Genomic DNA, 16,636 nt, shown 5'->3' on the forward strand with positions numbered 1-16,636 from the left:
TTGAAGGCAAAAGGAGAAGTGGGTAGAAGAGGATGAAATGGTTAGATAGTATCACTGATTCAATGGGCATGAATTTGAGTAAACTTGGGGAAATACTGGAGAATAGAGGAGCCTGGGGTGTTGCAGTCCATGGGGTTGCAAATAGTCAGACAGGACCTAGTGACTAAACAAAAAGAACTTTCTTAGATTCCACTCAGAGAAATGCTAAGTTCACCATTTTTTTCAAATGTCAGAATATAAATACACTTTTGAAATGAAAATACACCAAATGACCTACTGATGTCTGGATACCAAAATGAAGGTTCGTTTGATTTTAAATAGCAGCAAGACAAGGCAGAATAAATGAGGAAAACAATGAAATTGAAAGACTACTAACTAGGGTCAAGTTTTATTGGGGTTCTAATCATTTTTGGTTAGAAGCATTTGACTAAAATGCCTTTGAAATTAAGGATATCCAGGAGCTTGGTGAAATTTCTGGCACAGTTGTTTATTTGCCTTGAAGGAGGGAGACACGATATGTCAGCAGAGTCCTATGGTTCCAGTTATATGTTTTCAAAGCCAAGATTAAATATGGTGCACATTTGGGAAAACTATGAGGTGATTACAAATCTGTCTCATATTTGCGTTCATATATTTTGGGAAGAACATCAACTTTGTTTTTCTTTCCAATTGCCATAAATAGTACTGGAGTTTTCTTAACACTTTTATTTATTTATATATTTACTTCCTTTTTTAAGCTAGAAATTCTCCTTAGATTACTACTGTCCTATATGGCTATCATGTGTAGTTCTAGGAGACCGAAAAGAGACTGCAGGGCTAAAGGACTGGGTTTTTTAACTATTCTAAAAGCAAAAAAAAAAAAAAAAAAGGCAGAAGGCATGGAAGCTGTTACTTCTATATTATTCTTATGAGTATCCCCTTTATCATTTTTAAACAGCCAACTATTTTATATTAAAACATTCATTTTAATAAGCTGGATATTAGCCACCCATAAGTTCCTAGTACTATTATTGACTGTAATTTATTGATATTCTAGTTGTACTTGTTTTCAGACTTCTGTCTCCATACATATATGAAAAAGAACATTCCACAGTTATTGCAGTCAAATATAGTTGACTCTCAGAACAGTTTCTGAAGTTAAATAAAGATAGACATTTAAGTCATCTGATATTTACTGTCCAAATCTGGCCTTTCAGCTATCACAGGACTTGGAATGTGCATATTTTCAGGTAAAATTCTTTGCTCATTCTATTGAATCTTGTTAACATTTATAGTAAAGGACAAACAATTCCCCCATCCTGATAAAATATACTGTAGCTTCCTGAATCCTTTGCATCTAGAATAAATGCCAACCTGTTTTGGTATACATTACCACTTTCAAATTGCATTATACAATATAATGTAAATGTGAGTTCTTAATTAGCAGGATCTATTTTGTTTAAATGTACAACAGTAGAGGGATTTTTCAATGTAGTGCAGCTGTTACCTATGGAGGAAACAAATTTCACCTTACTAAGAAGAGCTGTACAAGTGCATATATTGTTCTGGATGGATCCTTTATTGTTTTCTTAAGCCAGGCTATTTCATAACATATTTTACTACTGAATATAGTACGTTTTACCTTTGCTGCCCACTCAATTTCTGCTTCCAGGTTGTTTTTAAAAGAGAAGAAGATGAAAAGTTTAAGGGCAATGGAGAGTGGGGGTGGAGAAAGGGTTCTTTATGAACGATACAATATTTATCAAGTTCATAAAGAAATATGCCTTTACATCCATATCTGTTTAAATCTTCACTTTAACAGTGTATGTGCATCTGTGTATACAGGCCATGTCCAGCAAACATTTGCATGACTATATCATGAAGGCAGTCTCCAAGAAATGACAAAAATGAAAAAAAATTGAAACATATATGAATAGATCTTACTGATAATACAGAAGGTAAGAGAGTACCCACAAATAATGTAATAAATTCGTTGCTCATCGGGTTTTTTGGTCTAGATTTGAGGCCTTTAAACATCAACCTATTATGGTAAATGTTTAATTGTAGGAGTTCAGGCAGACGGCCAAATTCTGGTTTCAAAGCTATTGCTAGTTTTAAAGAGTTTCTCATTTTTAAGCAAAAGCATTTCTGGATACTGGTTATATCGTATTGGGGGTGGAGCTACTGCAATGTGAATAAGTGGACTAGGCAGAACCTGGGTCCTGAAGACATCGGCCCTGCAGTATTACCTGAAAGGTCCTGGGGAGATACTTCCCATTTATAACTTAGCTCTATTTACCTAAAGCCAGTTTATTTCCACCGACACAAAGTAAAGAGAGAGAGAGAGAGTTGTTTTTCTTAGCCGAGGAGCATCTACAAAAACTGCAAGGTTGGGGGAAGGGTAGAAAAACTACCGTTTTAGCCTTTACTGGTTAGGAAAGCCAGGTATTTGAAATACCGTCTCTCCCCCCCACTCCCGCCCCCGCCCCCGCCCCCGCCCCCGCCCCCGCCCCACAGGTTCCAGTGCTTGCTTTCTAAGCTTATTAACTGAATTACCAATCTGCGTGAAACTGGTTTACACGTTCGCCCGGCCTCAAGACAGTCCTAACCTCCTGTGGCAGCACCAACAAATGGGGCCTGGCCCGTACACACACTGGGTTTGCAACCTCCGGATAGCTGAGACTAAATCCTAAAGCCTCTCTGGTATAGACATGACAATGACCGGGCTACTGAAGTGACTTTTCTTAGTCCATTTCATCTCCTTTTCTGTCTCCCCGAGGTATCCCAGAGGTCTCTTTCCTTTTTCTCTTACCAGACCCTTCCGCGCAGCCCCCAAACTCCAAAGCTTGTCCCCCTTCCCTAAAGTCTCCCATTCACCGCCACCCTCCCCGAACCAAAGTCCCCTCCCGGTCACCACCAAAGCCCGGAGAAGTGGATTGCACACAATGCCTCCCTTATAGGGCTTGAGCTGGGAACTGGGCATGCTCAGTAGCCAAAGCAGTTTTTTTCTTCTTCTTCTTCTTCTTCTTCTTCTTTTGGTCGCAAGTGCGGCATCTCTCTTAGTCCCACACCTCTTTCCTCTCCCCTATCCCCTCTCCCCACCCCTTAATCAACCCCGCGTAACCCGTTCCACACCTAAGGTTCGCAGGGTTCTGTGGTGCGGAGAATTAACGCGTCTCCTAAACCCACCAAACAGTCTCACTTTGGGCTAAAGCTTCACACTTTTGCCTTAAAGCCCCCAGCCCCTTACGCGCAGACAGGTAGGAGGAGTGAGAACACTACTGGCTCCCAGGAAACTGGTCCAGAGAAGGCTCCATCCAGGATCGCCCGCGACTGAAGAAGTATTCCCGGAGCTCTCTGTTCTGCAGGGTGACAATTAGCCAAAGGTACCGTACCCGGGATACAAAGCCCAAGTGCGATTGTTGCCTTTGAATGTCATTGTTGTTGACTCACCCCGCCCCCCCCACCTCGATCCTGGAATGATTCAATTCCGCGTAGACTCGACGCCCCTATCTACCTCCCTCGACCCCCTGCCTTCTCCCAGGCGCTCCGCGTTTCTTGGGCTTTGCAGGGGCTGTTGGTGGCTCGCTCAAAGGAACGCTCCGGTTGTGTGTGTGTGTGTGTGTGTGTGTGTGTGTGTGTGTGTGTGTGTGTGTGTGTGTGCGTGCGCCTCGGTTCTTAGGGGACTGGGGGAGGAGAAAGGACTGGAGTGTGCGTGTATGTGGTGAGGGGATGGAGGCTAATGCGCCCGCGTTAGGCGACTGGGGTCTCTAGGCGTGAGGAAAGAAGGGGTCGCTCCTCCCTAGGGGGTGTTTTAGGAAAAAAAGAGGGGGCATGCCGGGAGGAAAGTGCGCTGTCTTTCCCGGCGTGGGGGTAGAAGAGGAATCAAGGGTGGGTGTCTGGGTGGGGGTTTGAGGGAGGCCTCGGTAATGCACGGGGGTCGAGGTGCTTCAGTGTCGGAAGGGAGGGCTGCGTGAGTGCCCGGGGGTTGGCGGGGGGGGGGGGTAGTGCGGGGGGCGGGGGCGAGGATTCGGCGCTTGTATGTGAAGGTGCAGCCGGTGTGCCAGGGGCTGGGTGCGCGCGCGGTGTCTGGCTGGGTGCGCGCGTGCGCGCCGCTGCCCTCCTGCTCGCCTGCGAGGGTCGCTCGCTGTGTTTGACGGGCGAGCGGGCACCAAGGAGCTCGAGCCCGGATCACGTAGAGACCATCGCGGAAACTGCAGCGCGGATCGCGGCGCGGCGGGTCCGGCGAGAGTCGCCGGGGTCCGGAGGTGGGTGAATTTCCAGATTGGGGCTGCACAGACACGCGCTGCCTCTTTCCCCAGCTCGGCTCGGCAGCGCACGCGCGCGCGTCAGTGTGTGTCTATGTGTGTGTGCGCGCGCGCGTGCATGTGGAGGGGGGCAGGTAGCTTCTTATTTTTAGTTTGGGTCGTGTTGGTTTGGAGCGAGCTGAGTGGTCAAAGCGGCCGTAGTGGCTACCTCCCCGCTCCCGCGCGCTCCCCGCTAGCCTGCACACCGCGCGGTCGCAAGTCCCCGAGGGCCGAAAGAGTGCTGTGTCCTTAGCGTCGTTGCCCCCCCCCTCAACACCCCGCCCCCGGGCGGCCGGGGCAACTGGGAAAGTGTCCTGGTCTACCGCGATGTGGGCTGTCGGGGCCGCTGAGCGGGGTTGGGCTTTGTTTATTTCGACCCCCTCTCAGGCACTCTAGGCGGACCTGGATCTGGGGCTCCGGGGCAGTGGCCCGCGAGCCGATCGGAGATTGCTGGCATCCCGCAAGACAGGGAATACGAGAGAAGCCGGTGGGTAACTCCAAAAACCCTGCAAAGCCGGGCAAGCGCTGGCAGCGCGACTTTGCAAGATGCCCAAATGTTGAGCTGATTTCTGGCTTGGTGACAGCAGCATTCTGTGGCTGGCCGGCGTGGGGGCTGGGGTAGGGGTGGGCGCTCGAGGGGAGCCTGGGCCGCCGCTGTCGGCCAAGGAGCCACGGGGTCACTCTGCCTATGGCTAGCGGGCCAGTGACGCCCCGGTAGCTATCACCCTCGCGGCCCGAGCCGGCCACCTTTCCCCCCTCAACCACCGCACGCCCGGGTCTATTAGAGGCCGACGGAAACTCCAGCAGCTGCCTCCGGTGGGACGGGAGCGCGCGGAGAGATGTGTGCGCAGCGGGACTGAAGGCCCCCGCGACATCCCGAGCGGTACCCGCCTCCGCTGCACGGCCCACGAGGCCGCCGCTCGAGCCCGGGACCCGGGAGGGGGCTGCGTGCCGGCCCTGGGCACCGAGATGCGGCAAAACATTGCGGTACGCGCCATCGCCGGCGGCCCCTCCAGCCGCGTCGCTGCCGGCCCGAGGTAGCGCACCCGGGGCGGTGTGGACCGCGTCTCTCCGCGGAGCCCCCCCCACGCGCGCGCCCCAGGCAGGCAGGCGGAGGTTTCCCCGGCCAGTTCCCGGGGAGCCACCTCGGCCCACCCTCTCCGGTCGTCGGCCCCCTGCAGGCCTGGTCCCTCCGCGCGGAAGCGGAGCGCCAGGCGCGGTGACCCGGTGGATGCCGGATTTGTGGTAAGGCTAGGTTTGTGCAGTCCTGGCCGGCCGTGGGAGCCGGGTGTCTTGCGGGGCAGGGAGAGCGAGAGACGGAGAGGTGGATAAGGATACGGGCCGCCCTTGTCACCCCGAGAGATGGCTTTTGGTACTCAGCTTGCACTTTGTGGATTTGCTTTTTCCTTTTTGCCTCCCCCTCCCCGCCCCGATTGTAAAATGTACAGGTTTTAGTGGTACCATGTGAATATGAGGTTTCTTTCGCTTACATTCATTGCCCCTTCCGCCCCCCCCCCTTTTTTGGAGGGGGGAGCTCCTTTCTCTTAGCTCATTTTCTTAATCTCTCCACTTCTCCGTGGTCTCTTGCTCTTTCGGTCCTTCTTCCCTTCTCTCCTTGGCGGCTCTACTCCCGTTCTCCCTTGCTTGATCCTCCAGCCGCCTGCGGCTTCTGTTTCACGCGAGCTGCGTTTGGGAACTTCTAGCTTGTCCTTGCGATCCCTCCCCCCCCCCCCCCATCCCCCATTGCTACTTAAAGTAGAAATTACAAGGAGGACAGCTCCTTATGCAATTTCAGGTCTGTTGATGCTCCGTGTTCTTATGTTTTGTACTGAATTCAGGTGTTCAGGTTTTGGGTTTGGTTTGGTTGCTTTAGCATTTCTTTGTGGTTGGGGGGCGGTGCGGGGTGGGGGGTAGTAACAAGAAATGACTCTAAGGAAGCAGAGTAGCTGTTGAAAACCAGATCTGTAGGAAGGCCAAGAAAGCATGTGAGATTTTGGTCTTACAATGAAAGTTAGTTTGGATGATGTCATACTTTGAAATTATGACTTCTTTTTGCACTGCCAATTAAGCTATCACCGTAAACTGAGGAAATGCTCATCTATATGGCAGCCAAGTAGCACCTGGGCAGTGCCGGCTGTATTCTGAACCAAACTACTCAAAATGCAAATCTTCGTGGGTCACAGCTAAGGAGTTGTCTACCTTGAGGCACGTTCGGTTTTGCCGCTCCTGATTCCTCGCGGGCAAAATAAACAAAGGAATTTTTGTGTGTCACTTCTCTCTTTGTATCATTCTCCTCCTTGTGTGTTCCTGAGTAACTGATTTATTTAATTAATATTTGATGGTAACCATATTGAAATTCCGGCCAGCTTCCCATTTGAGATGGAGGAGGCTCACATGAGTAAAACTGCATCGGTAAAATGCACAGTGCTCGCTGTTTCTTTTAATCTTTTCCATGAAGCATCGGATATATTTGTACAGGCATACAGTGTGGACGGAATTGGCAGCCACGGGTTAATTTGCTAAGCATGAAACTCCACTAAGTGATTCTTGGTTTGTTTGTAGACAGGGACAGGGGGTGGTAATATTTGGAGTGAGGTATTTGGGAACTGATGACTTTGAGGGCAGACATTGACTGTGCTAAATGTATCTGGTGCTGCAGATAAAGCCTCCCAGGGACTGTAATGTGTGAACCCCTTTTCCTCAGCAGTGGCAGTCTATGGTCCAAGTGAGGGAGATCCGCATCTGAGCCAAGTGTCAGTTAGCCCTGGTTTCAGACGGCACACAGAGGAATGGGAGAAAGTCAGGAAGGCAGGAAAGCCAGTTCTGGGGGAGTGGGGAGGCTGTCTGGACATCAGGTAGGCAGTACAGGGGCAAGCAGGTTTCTTTCCTGCTTTCTGGGACCCAAAGACAAAAAAAGCCTTTTTTCCTCCCTTGTTTGGGAGATGACTGACAGGAAACTGGATACTGTTTATTTACCTGATACTCAAAATTCGGCCATTTCCTACTTGGTTATTTTGCTAAACCCTCTCAGGGTCATCTGTGTGTGTGTGTGTGTGTGTGTGTGTGTGTGTGTGTATGTGTGTTAAACACAGTGTAGAGCAGTGTACAGGAGTGAACTGATTCATGGCAATGTGCTTATCTCTGGGCTGAAGCTCAGGCACATATCTTTCCAGGGTTTCTTCCACCTTGATCTTTTGACCATTCCCTCTGCAACAACTCAGTACTCCCATTGCCATCCTTCATGGAACCCAAGGCCCTAATATCTCCTCTGTCTGGCTTCCTACCAAGCTGAAGCCTTGAGAGTAGACATTTACAGATAGAAATTCCTTCCTGGTGCTAACAACTATGTGGTATAGTTGATGTTCTGGGATTAGTCATTAGAGTTACCAATAGAAGCTTGAGGTCTGAGTTCAAGGGTGGAATTTGATGGTCCAAGTTTTTTTTTAAAAAATGCTATTTTCAGATTGTTCAGGTTAAACCATGATCAGCAATCTTTTTTTTTTCCTGTTGTTTGTTGTGTGTTCTGCACATGTAAAATTTGTATCAACTACAGGCACAGAAATAAAATGTATGGTATTTTTGGTGGCTCATGTTGGACTGAGTGAGAATACTTGAAGTTTTGGGTGTCTTAAAAATACAAAGCTAATTATTATAGCCATGTGTTCACTGTGGTAGGGTTTAAGTACAAATTCTTTTTCAAGTAACGATCATTGAAAAAAATGTTTTCTTTTTATTTTTTAGATTATTTCTCTTTATTCAGAAGCATAAAGTTGTTTGCTGATTGCAAGAAGATGTTTCTTTGGCTCTTTCTGATTTTGTCAGCCCTGATTTCTTCGACAAATGCAGATTCTGACATATCGGTGGAAATTTGCAATGTGTGTTCCTGCGTGTCAGTTGAGAATGTGCTGTATGTCAACTGTGAGAAGGTTTCAGTCTACAGGCCAAATCAGCTGAAACCCCCTTGGTCCAATTTTTATCACCTCAATTTCCAAAACAATTTTTTAAATATCCTCTACCCAAACACATTCTTGAATTTTTCACATGCAGTGTCCCTGCAGCTGGGAAATAATAAACTGCAGAACATTGAGGGAGGAGCCTTCCTTGGGCTCAGTGCATTAAAGCAGTTGCACTTGAACAACAATGAATTAAAGATTCTCCGAGCTGACACTTTCCTTGGCATTGAGAACTTGGAGTATCTCCAGGCTGACTACAATTTAATCAAGTATATTGAACGTGGAGCCTTCAATAAGCTCCACAAACTGAAAGTTCTCATTCTTAATGACAATCTGATTTCCTTCCTTCCTGATAATATTTTCCGATTCGCATCTTTGACTCATCTGGATATCCGAGGGAACAGAATCCAGAAGCTCCCCTATATCGGAGTTCTGGAACACATAGGCCGTGTGGTCGAATTGCAACTAGAAGATAACCCTTGGAACTGTAGTTGTGATCTGTTGCCTTTAAAAGCTTGGCTGGAGAATATGCCATATAACATTTACATAGGTGAAGCTATCTGTGAAACGCCCAGTGACTTATATGGAAGACTTTTAAAAGAAACCAACAAGCAAGAATTATGCCCCATGGGCACAGGCAGTGATTTTGATGTGCGAATCCTGCCTCCGTCTCAGCTGGAAAATGGCTATACCACCCCGAACGGTCACACCACCCAAACATCTTTACACAGGTTAGTGACCAAAGCACCGAAAACAACAAATCCATCCAAGATCTCTGGAATCGTGGCCGGCAAAGCCCTCTCTAACCGCAATCTCAGTCAGATCGTGTCTTACCAAACCAGGGTGCCTCCTCTTACACCTTGTCCGGCACCTTGCTTCTGCAAAACCCACCCTTCCGATCTGGGACTGAGCGTCAACTGCCAAGAGAAAAACATCCAGTCCATGTCAGAGCTGATACCAAAACCGTTAAATGCCAAGAAGTTGCACGTCAATGGCAACAACATCAAAGACGTGGACATCTCCGATTTCAGCGAGTTCGAGGGACTGGATCTACTCCATTTAGGCAGCAATCAGATTACCGCAATCAAGGGGGACGTATTCCGCAACCTCACAAATTTACGCAGGCTTTATCTCAACGGCAATCAGATCGAGAGACTCTATCCCGAGATCTTTTCAGGCCTTCATAACCTGCAGTATTTATATTTGGAATACAACTTAATTAAGGAAATCCTAGCAGGCACCTTTGACTCAATGCCAAACTTGCAGCTGCTGTACTTAAACAATAATCTCTTAAAGAGCCTGCCTGTGTATATTTTCTCTGGAGCACCCCTCGCTAGACTGAACCTGAGGAACAACAAGTTTATGTATCTGCCTGTCAGTGGTGTCCTGGATCAGCTGCAGGCTCTTACTCAGATCGACCTGGAGGGCAACCCATGGGACTGCACTTGTGACTTGGTGGCATTAAAGCTGTGGCTGGAGAAGCTGAACGATGGGATTGTCATGAAAGAACTGAAGTGCGAGACACCTGTGCAGTTTGCCAACATCGAACTGAAGTCCCTCAAAAACGAAATCTTGTGTCCCAAGCTTTTAAACAAGCCATTGGCACCCTTCACGAGCCCTGCACCCGCCATTACTTTCACTACCCCACTGGGGCCCATTCGAAGTCCTCCTGGTGGTCCAGTGCCTCTGTCCATTTTGATCCTAAGCATCTTAGTGGTCCTCATCTTAACTGTGTTTGTTGCTTTTTGCCTTCTTGTTTTTGTGCTGAGACGAAACAAGAAACCCACAGTGAAGCACGAAGGCCTGGGGAACCCCGAGTGCGGTTCCATGCAGCTGCAGCTGAGAAAACATGACCACAAAACCAACAAAAAAGACGGCCTGGGCACGGAAGCGTTCATTCCGCAAACCATAGAACAGATGAGCAAGAGCCACACCTGTGGCCTGAAAGAATCTGAAACCGGGTTCATGTTTTCTGATCCTCCAGGCCAGAAAGTCATGATGAGAAATGTCACTGACAAGGAAAAAGATGTATTGCACGTGGATTCCAGGAAGAGACTAAGCACCATCGATGAGCTGGATGAATTATTCCCGAGCAGGGATTCCAATGTGTTTATTCAGAATTTTCTCGAAAGCAAAAAGGAGTACAATAGCATAGGCGTCAGTGGCTTTGAGATCCGCTATCCGGAGAAACAAGACAAAAAAAACAAGAAGTCACTGATAGGCGGCAACCACAGTAAAATTGTCGTGGAGCAAAGGAAGAGCAGCGAGTACTTTGAACTAAAGGCAAAACTCCAGAGTTCCCCCGACTACCTACAGGTCCTTGAAGAGCAGACAGCTTTGAACAAGATCTAGGTCATGCAATCTTGCTTCCTACAGAGGACATTTATTTAATGATGAAAGTGCCTTTTGTTGACTTCTCACTTCCAAATACTATATTATCAATAGGCATAGAGACAGGTGTTTCCAAGGGTGTCTCATTAACTGTAGTTGCAAAGATGTGTCCCGTAGAAGAGAATTTCCTTAATAGATTTTACTACATAAAACCTATACTGTGGAGTCCTGTGGGGATACTGCAAACTCTATTGCCAAAGGGATGCTTTATATACATAATTTACTGAATTTAACCTCAAGAGGCAAATCTGTTTTGTACCCCAATGCAAAACCTTCGTCTCTTTGTGCTCTGTAAAACAAACTTGAGAAAACTGGTACCAGTGTTTGTACCTCAGCTGGGTCCTTCATCTTGCACGTCGATTCAGTTGGTGGAACTGGAATACTCCTTTTGATTTGTGGCATTGTAACAACTTTGTGTAAAGATTCTCTGAAAAGTTAAAAAAAAAAAAAAAAGCATGCCAAGAGAGAACATTCGACAGTATTTGTAAATCGGTAAACTTTATGGCCTGCATCTTGAAACCGCTGGATTTATAATGTTAAATTGTGCAAATATTTGTTTAAAATATACCATGCATTACATAACTATAAAGTAAATTTGAACACTTTAAGCATTATCTGTCTAGACATAAAACCTAAAAGAGAAAAAAAAAAAAAAATCAACGTGAGTTACCTAGCATTTGTGGTGATCTGAAGAAATACGTGATGTTTATCAGAATTAAACATGGCTCAAATTCAACTAATATTAGAGTTTGTTCTCAGTTATGTGAAATACCCACAATCCTTAAAGGTTGTCCAAAATTAGCAAAGTGCTTACCGTGTGAGCGCACCCAAAGCTATTTTTGTAACATAATTCATATTTATGAAGTACTTTGTATACTAAATAGAAAAATATGTACTCCTTAATCTGTATTTAATATGCCTGACTTGTTTTCCTGATCACAGGGAATTTATCAATAGTATACATTTAGACAGCAAAAATATACCAAACTGAAACTGAAGCTTATGTGTACAGAAATATTCTGGACATTGTGATCAGATATCATTTAAAAACAAAACAAACAAAAAAAAACCACAAAAAAACAAACAAAAATAAAAAAATAGTTCTGTGCTATCATTGCGAATTTAGCATATTATCTTCAGATTTGTTACCAACCGTGCATTTTAAAATAGGTTCCTTAGTTTTATAGACTGTGTCTGAGGCAATTATTTGCCATCACTTGTCTTGCTTTTCAGGATTCTATGAGCTGAATTCAAATAGTTTTCACTATGAATATTTAAAAAAATAATGAATAAGGTTAATAGTTATATCTCATATGCATCATATCCTGTTCTTTCATCATTCTGACTACTATCAGATAATCAAGTAGAACAGTAAACATCATGGTAATCCGCGGCTGTGAAAGCCACACTGTAAAATGCTTTCATTGGTCTCAGATGAGTTCACAGTCTGCAAGTACAAATGATATGCCACTGTGTTTGCTTGTGCTGTCAACTTCTAAGTCAAAATTGGTCAAAGGAAGGAAGCAATTGATCATGGGAGTTATTTTAATATTTTTAGGTTCTCCCAATTAGCAAAGGGACATCCTGAGAAACATTGCCTTCTTGGTCTGTATATTATTTGTGTTCCATCTCTTATAATTACTGTATTGATCAGTAAGATGACCAAGAAGGTAAAATATAGGCATTCTTCATGAATTTAAAGTGGCAGGTGTTTTGGTGCAGCTTCTAAAATGATATTATGATTAAAGTTGTAACAGCAGTCTCCTTATTAATGACTAATTCCAGGGCTCTATGTGTTTGTTGCAAGATATAAAACAAACAAACAAACAAACAACTTGGCATTCTTGGAGGTGTTTGTGTGTATGTGTGTGTTTGGGTGTACATGCATACATATAGATTATTTGGAGATTTATTTTAAATAGCAAAAAAAATTGTCTCCATATGTATGTGCTGGTGCTCTTAAAACTTTAATGTGTAATTTTAATTTTCATGACAATGTCTGTGAATACTTTATATGAATATTAAAAATATATAAACAAATACTTGCTTTCTGATCTTGAAAGAAAAGACATGAAGATGTGTGCCCAACAGCCTGTTTGCATCTACAATTTCATAAGAACTTTTAATATGCCATTACCATGCTTGCATGCATCCATGGATTAAAGGGCTCCTATCGTGTACTGACAGGATAAAGACGCAAAGGCTGCAAAGAAAGTGTTTTAGTTTACCCTGTCAATAAAGTATGACTTGAGGAATCTTAAGTAGATGCTCATGGGAGAAACCTGAAAGCTCTATTTATGATCTGGGGATAAGAGGTCATTGGGATGATGCCTTTTATTCAGTGTGGTGATACTTTGAAGAGGTTTCAAGGTTTTTGCAGTTGTCAATGGCAAGAGTACCTGCCTCCATCTCGAAACTTGCTGTAGCATATTGGCTATCTCATACTCTTCTGCTGAAAGGAATAAATGTTCACCTTTTCCCAAAAAAAAAAAAAAAAGTAATTTTAATGTATGTGGTTACTTGGAAGTTCCACTTATAAGTAAATGACAGTAACAAATCCTTGGTTAAAGCTGATCTCTTTTCCTGAACTAAAGTCTTTGTGCCTACATTATACAATGTATACAATTTTACACCTGTCTCTCATTAGTTCTACTTGTACATTTTATGATAATGTAGTTAGGCATAAGTTTTGAGTTGAGTACAAGAGCAGTTAAAATACTGTTATCTACAATTTGTTGGTTTCAACTATAACCTTGATGTTAGTTTAACTCCTTAAGGAAAGATCTATATGTTGGTACAGTGTTTTTAGTAGAATTTGATTCAAATCTAAAAAATCCAAGACGTGCTCATTTCTAATGTGGTCTGACACATCATGGGCTTCTTGGCATTGTGTCATGTGCTTGGACTCTGTTAGAATGGTGGCAGAGGAAATTAGATCATATGAAATCAGTAAAGGGGTGGAGATAATATATTATGTCTGTGGAGTATAAACCAAGTTTTAATTATTTTTTTATGAAATCAATAAAGATGATTCAATTCTTTAAAAGGAAATCTTTGTGTAATTTTATGAGAAAGCAGCTATTAAAATACAGTGATTCCAGTCTATAAGGCAATTTGTATTCTGTATTTAGTTTTCCATTCTGAAAAATAAACTGAATAAATATATTCATTAGAAAATCATTTCAAGACCAGCTTTCTTTCATTGCTTTTAGAAAAACAGTTAATTTCTTTAAGCCACAAGGATGCATACATTATACAGGGCATGGCCTCATGAGTAACATCACCAGGTGTTGCAGAAATAATAAGACATCTAGAAATGTATGGCAGTAATATTAATCTATATCTTTTGCATGAATTTGTACATTGTCATTGTATGAAATGAGCACAGTGAGTTATTATTTTTTTGTGTTATTGTCGCATCCAAAGAGCTGGGGAGAAAATATATGAAGAATGTATTTATAATCACTATTTTGAAATAAAGTAAAGAAAACACATTGTATTGTTTTTACCCTGATTTGATTATTATTATTTACATTAGTTTCTAAGACAAAATCAAGTAATGCTATAAAAGCTAATGTAAATCACAGAAAGGAACTGTTTTAATGACTTTTGTTTGCTTTTAATAGCATCAAGGTATTAGAAGACTTTATTAAATGCCATTTTTATGAAAGTATTAATAAAAATTGTTTGCTACAATGGTATTTCTGAAGCCACACTTTGTTCAATATATTTATCTTTCCATTATTTTTCAGAAGAAATAAAGCAGTAATCAAAGTGATCTTTTCACCCAGATTTGAGGGTAAAATACAGAGCTTTAGAATGCTCTTTGTATTAAACATAATTGCTAAATCTGTGTGGAGAGATGCTTTTCCTTTTGATCATGTTTGCAATTTGAGTTCCTTTCCACTGGCATCCTCTTTGGAGAAGAGCCAGACAGGGCCAAGGTCAACACGATTTGATTCTTCCCCATTGCCTTGAATCAGTTGGAATCTGACATAATTGCAGATAAGCAAATATTAACATTCAATCTTTATCTGTTTCAATACTTTTAGAAAACTTCAGTTCCTCTATCATCTATGGCCAGCTTGATTGGTTAGTTACCCATTTCTGGGATTGGTTTTGACTTTTATTTGGTTCTTTCAAAGATGACCAAAATCATCAGTCCATCATTTGGTTGAGACAAATGAACAAATTGCATTATTTGAAGGCCACAAAGATTATAAACCATCTAATAAAATGTTTTCTTAAAGGAAGAGATAGAAAGACAGAGGGATACAGAGAGCATTAACTATGGCCTGCTCTATAACCAGCTATGCTGAAGATGTGAGCAGTATAGATATCATGTATGAGTACTTTTGGACAAAGTGTTTTGTGTATCACAGGAAATGCATCACGTGACAGAGAGACCTATTTTAGTTCTTTTTTTCAAGTGAGAACAGTGGTTTGGGTCCCAGCCACTCAGTTATGTAGACAAGGGGTATCAAAGGTTTAGCTTCATTTCAAGTGCTCAGTGTATTAGTCACTATGATCAGATGGGCCGAACTAAAATATCTTGTTTGTGGCTTCATTCACCGGGAATCACTGGCAACAGACCTCAAGTTCAATTGTTAACCCTCAATTTCAGATTTGCTGGGGGCTCTGTCCTTTGTTCAAAGCAAATGGGAGGCCAAATAAATTTTAATAATTTATTGTGTACAAAACTGATCTTAGTCTAATTTTGAATTGAATTTGTTTTACTTCTCACTGGTGGACAAGATTGCATTTTAGAAAGGTTACTCAAGGAAGGAAAACTGCATTGTCCATCTTATATGAAACTCTATGACTTTTTAGTTCTTTAAAGATTATTTTTAGCCTGTTGTTGCCTACGTCTGCAGAGGGAAAATGAGGGAGGGCTCTGAGACAACCACATGAATACTTTGAGCCAAATAATTGCCACTGAGAGTAAAAAGATTCAAATGTTTCATTAAATCATAATTACTAGATCTGCTTACTATAGTACCCAGAACCAGGAAAGAATTACTCAGGCTTCCACCTTAGTTTGCTTTTGTATACGCTGGCTAAATAGAAACTCTGGTGATTCAATAGTATATCAAATATGAGAAATTCCTTGTTGAACTTAAAAAGCTCATGAATATGGCCTTCAGAGAGATGGTCTGAATATGTAATTAGAAATATAAAATATCACTTTCAAATTAACTATAGGAAGGGAATAGTCATCTGAAGTTCGTGAACAATCTATCTCTATACTAGCTCGTGTCATACACTGCTAACTGGTCATGACAGCCTTCGAAAGTGATAGTGAGGTCTGTTCTCTCTGCTGAGATTTACAATGTATGTTTCCATCATTGTTCCATGTAAACTGAACCATTGTGGTAAAATTCTGGAGTTGATATTTGATAATTTTAATGCTGTTTTCACTAATAAAAGTCTTTTCTTATAGGTCATGTTTGTAACCATTCAGTGTGTTTATTAGTGTGACATTAGTAAAGCTCAACATCAAAAAGAAATGCAAATGATCTGGTTTTTAGATTATGCCATTGTTCCGTTAGTTTATATAATAGACCAGGTCTACCTACCTACACATGCAAACACACATGCACACACTCACACAGAAGAATACACACAAAGAGTGAATTATGCCTTATTTAGTTGATGTAAACAAATACAATGTTTCTTCCCTAAATGTGTAGATTTCTCAAATCAAAGTAGGTACTAGACCCCAAATTATAATTTTTCAGCTTTTTTGCTTCACTTTAAATTGCAACCTGACCACTGTGTCATAGGTAGTAGAAATTAGTCCCTGTTTATCTCCCAGGACTTCCTTGGATTTCAGTAATGTCTACTGACTTGAGATTTGGTTTTGGTTTTCCTTATTTGTTAACTTTATCATATTATCATCAGCAATCTATAAGCTTCCTTGCTGTACAGTGCAGTATGGAATGGCAAAGTAGCCAACTATGGTATAAATCTGTTACTACCTTTGATAATTATTATCCAGAGAGCCAG

At 42.8% G+C, this 16,636-nt stretch overlaps 1 protein-coding gene across 3 annotated transcripts; it reads left to right on the forward strand.

The window, feature by feature from the left end:
* The first annotated feature begins 3,041 nt into the window (after window positions 1-3,041).
* On the forward strand, window positions 3,042-16,053 carry SLITRK4 (SLIT and NTRK like family member 4). Of its 3 annotated transcripts, none has more exons than XM_065916293.1 (2): window positions 3,042-3,365; window positions 8,028-16,053. In XM_065916293.1, the coding sequence occupies exon 2, from the start codon at window positions 8,078-8,080 to the stop codon at window positions 10,589-10,591; it is 2,514 nt and encodes an 837-aa protein (XP_065772365.1). In that variant the 5' UTR covers window positions 3,042-3,365; window positions 8,028-8,077; the 3' UTR covers window positions 10,592-16,053. The 3 variants fall into 3 exon arrangements, with proteins under 3 accessions (XP_065772365.1, XP_065772367.1, XP_065772366.1); XM_065916295.1 differs by lacking the exon at window positions 3,042-3,365 and adding an exon at window positions 4,112-4,247; XM_065916294.1 differs by lacking the exon at window positions 3,042-3,365 and adding an exon at window positions 4,642-4,773.
* The last annotated feature ends 583 nt before the right edge of the window (window positions 16,054-16,636 follow it).

The sequence above is a fragment of the Muntiacus reevesi genome, chromosome X (assembly GCF_963930625.1).
Source record: "Muntiacus reevesi chromosome X, mMunRee1.1, whole genome shotgun sequence".
In the NCBI taxonomy this organism is placed as follows: domain Eukaryota; kingdom Metazoa; phylum Chordata; class Mammalia; order Artiodactyla; family Cervidae; genus Muntiacus; species Muntiacus reevesi.

Excerpts from the sequence above, each read along its gene's own strand:
- SLITRK4 (XM_065916293.1), top strand. The coding sequence starts at position 8,078 with ATGTTTCTTTGGCTCTTTCTGATTTTGTCAGCCCTGATTTCTTCGACA.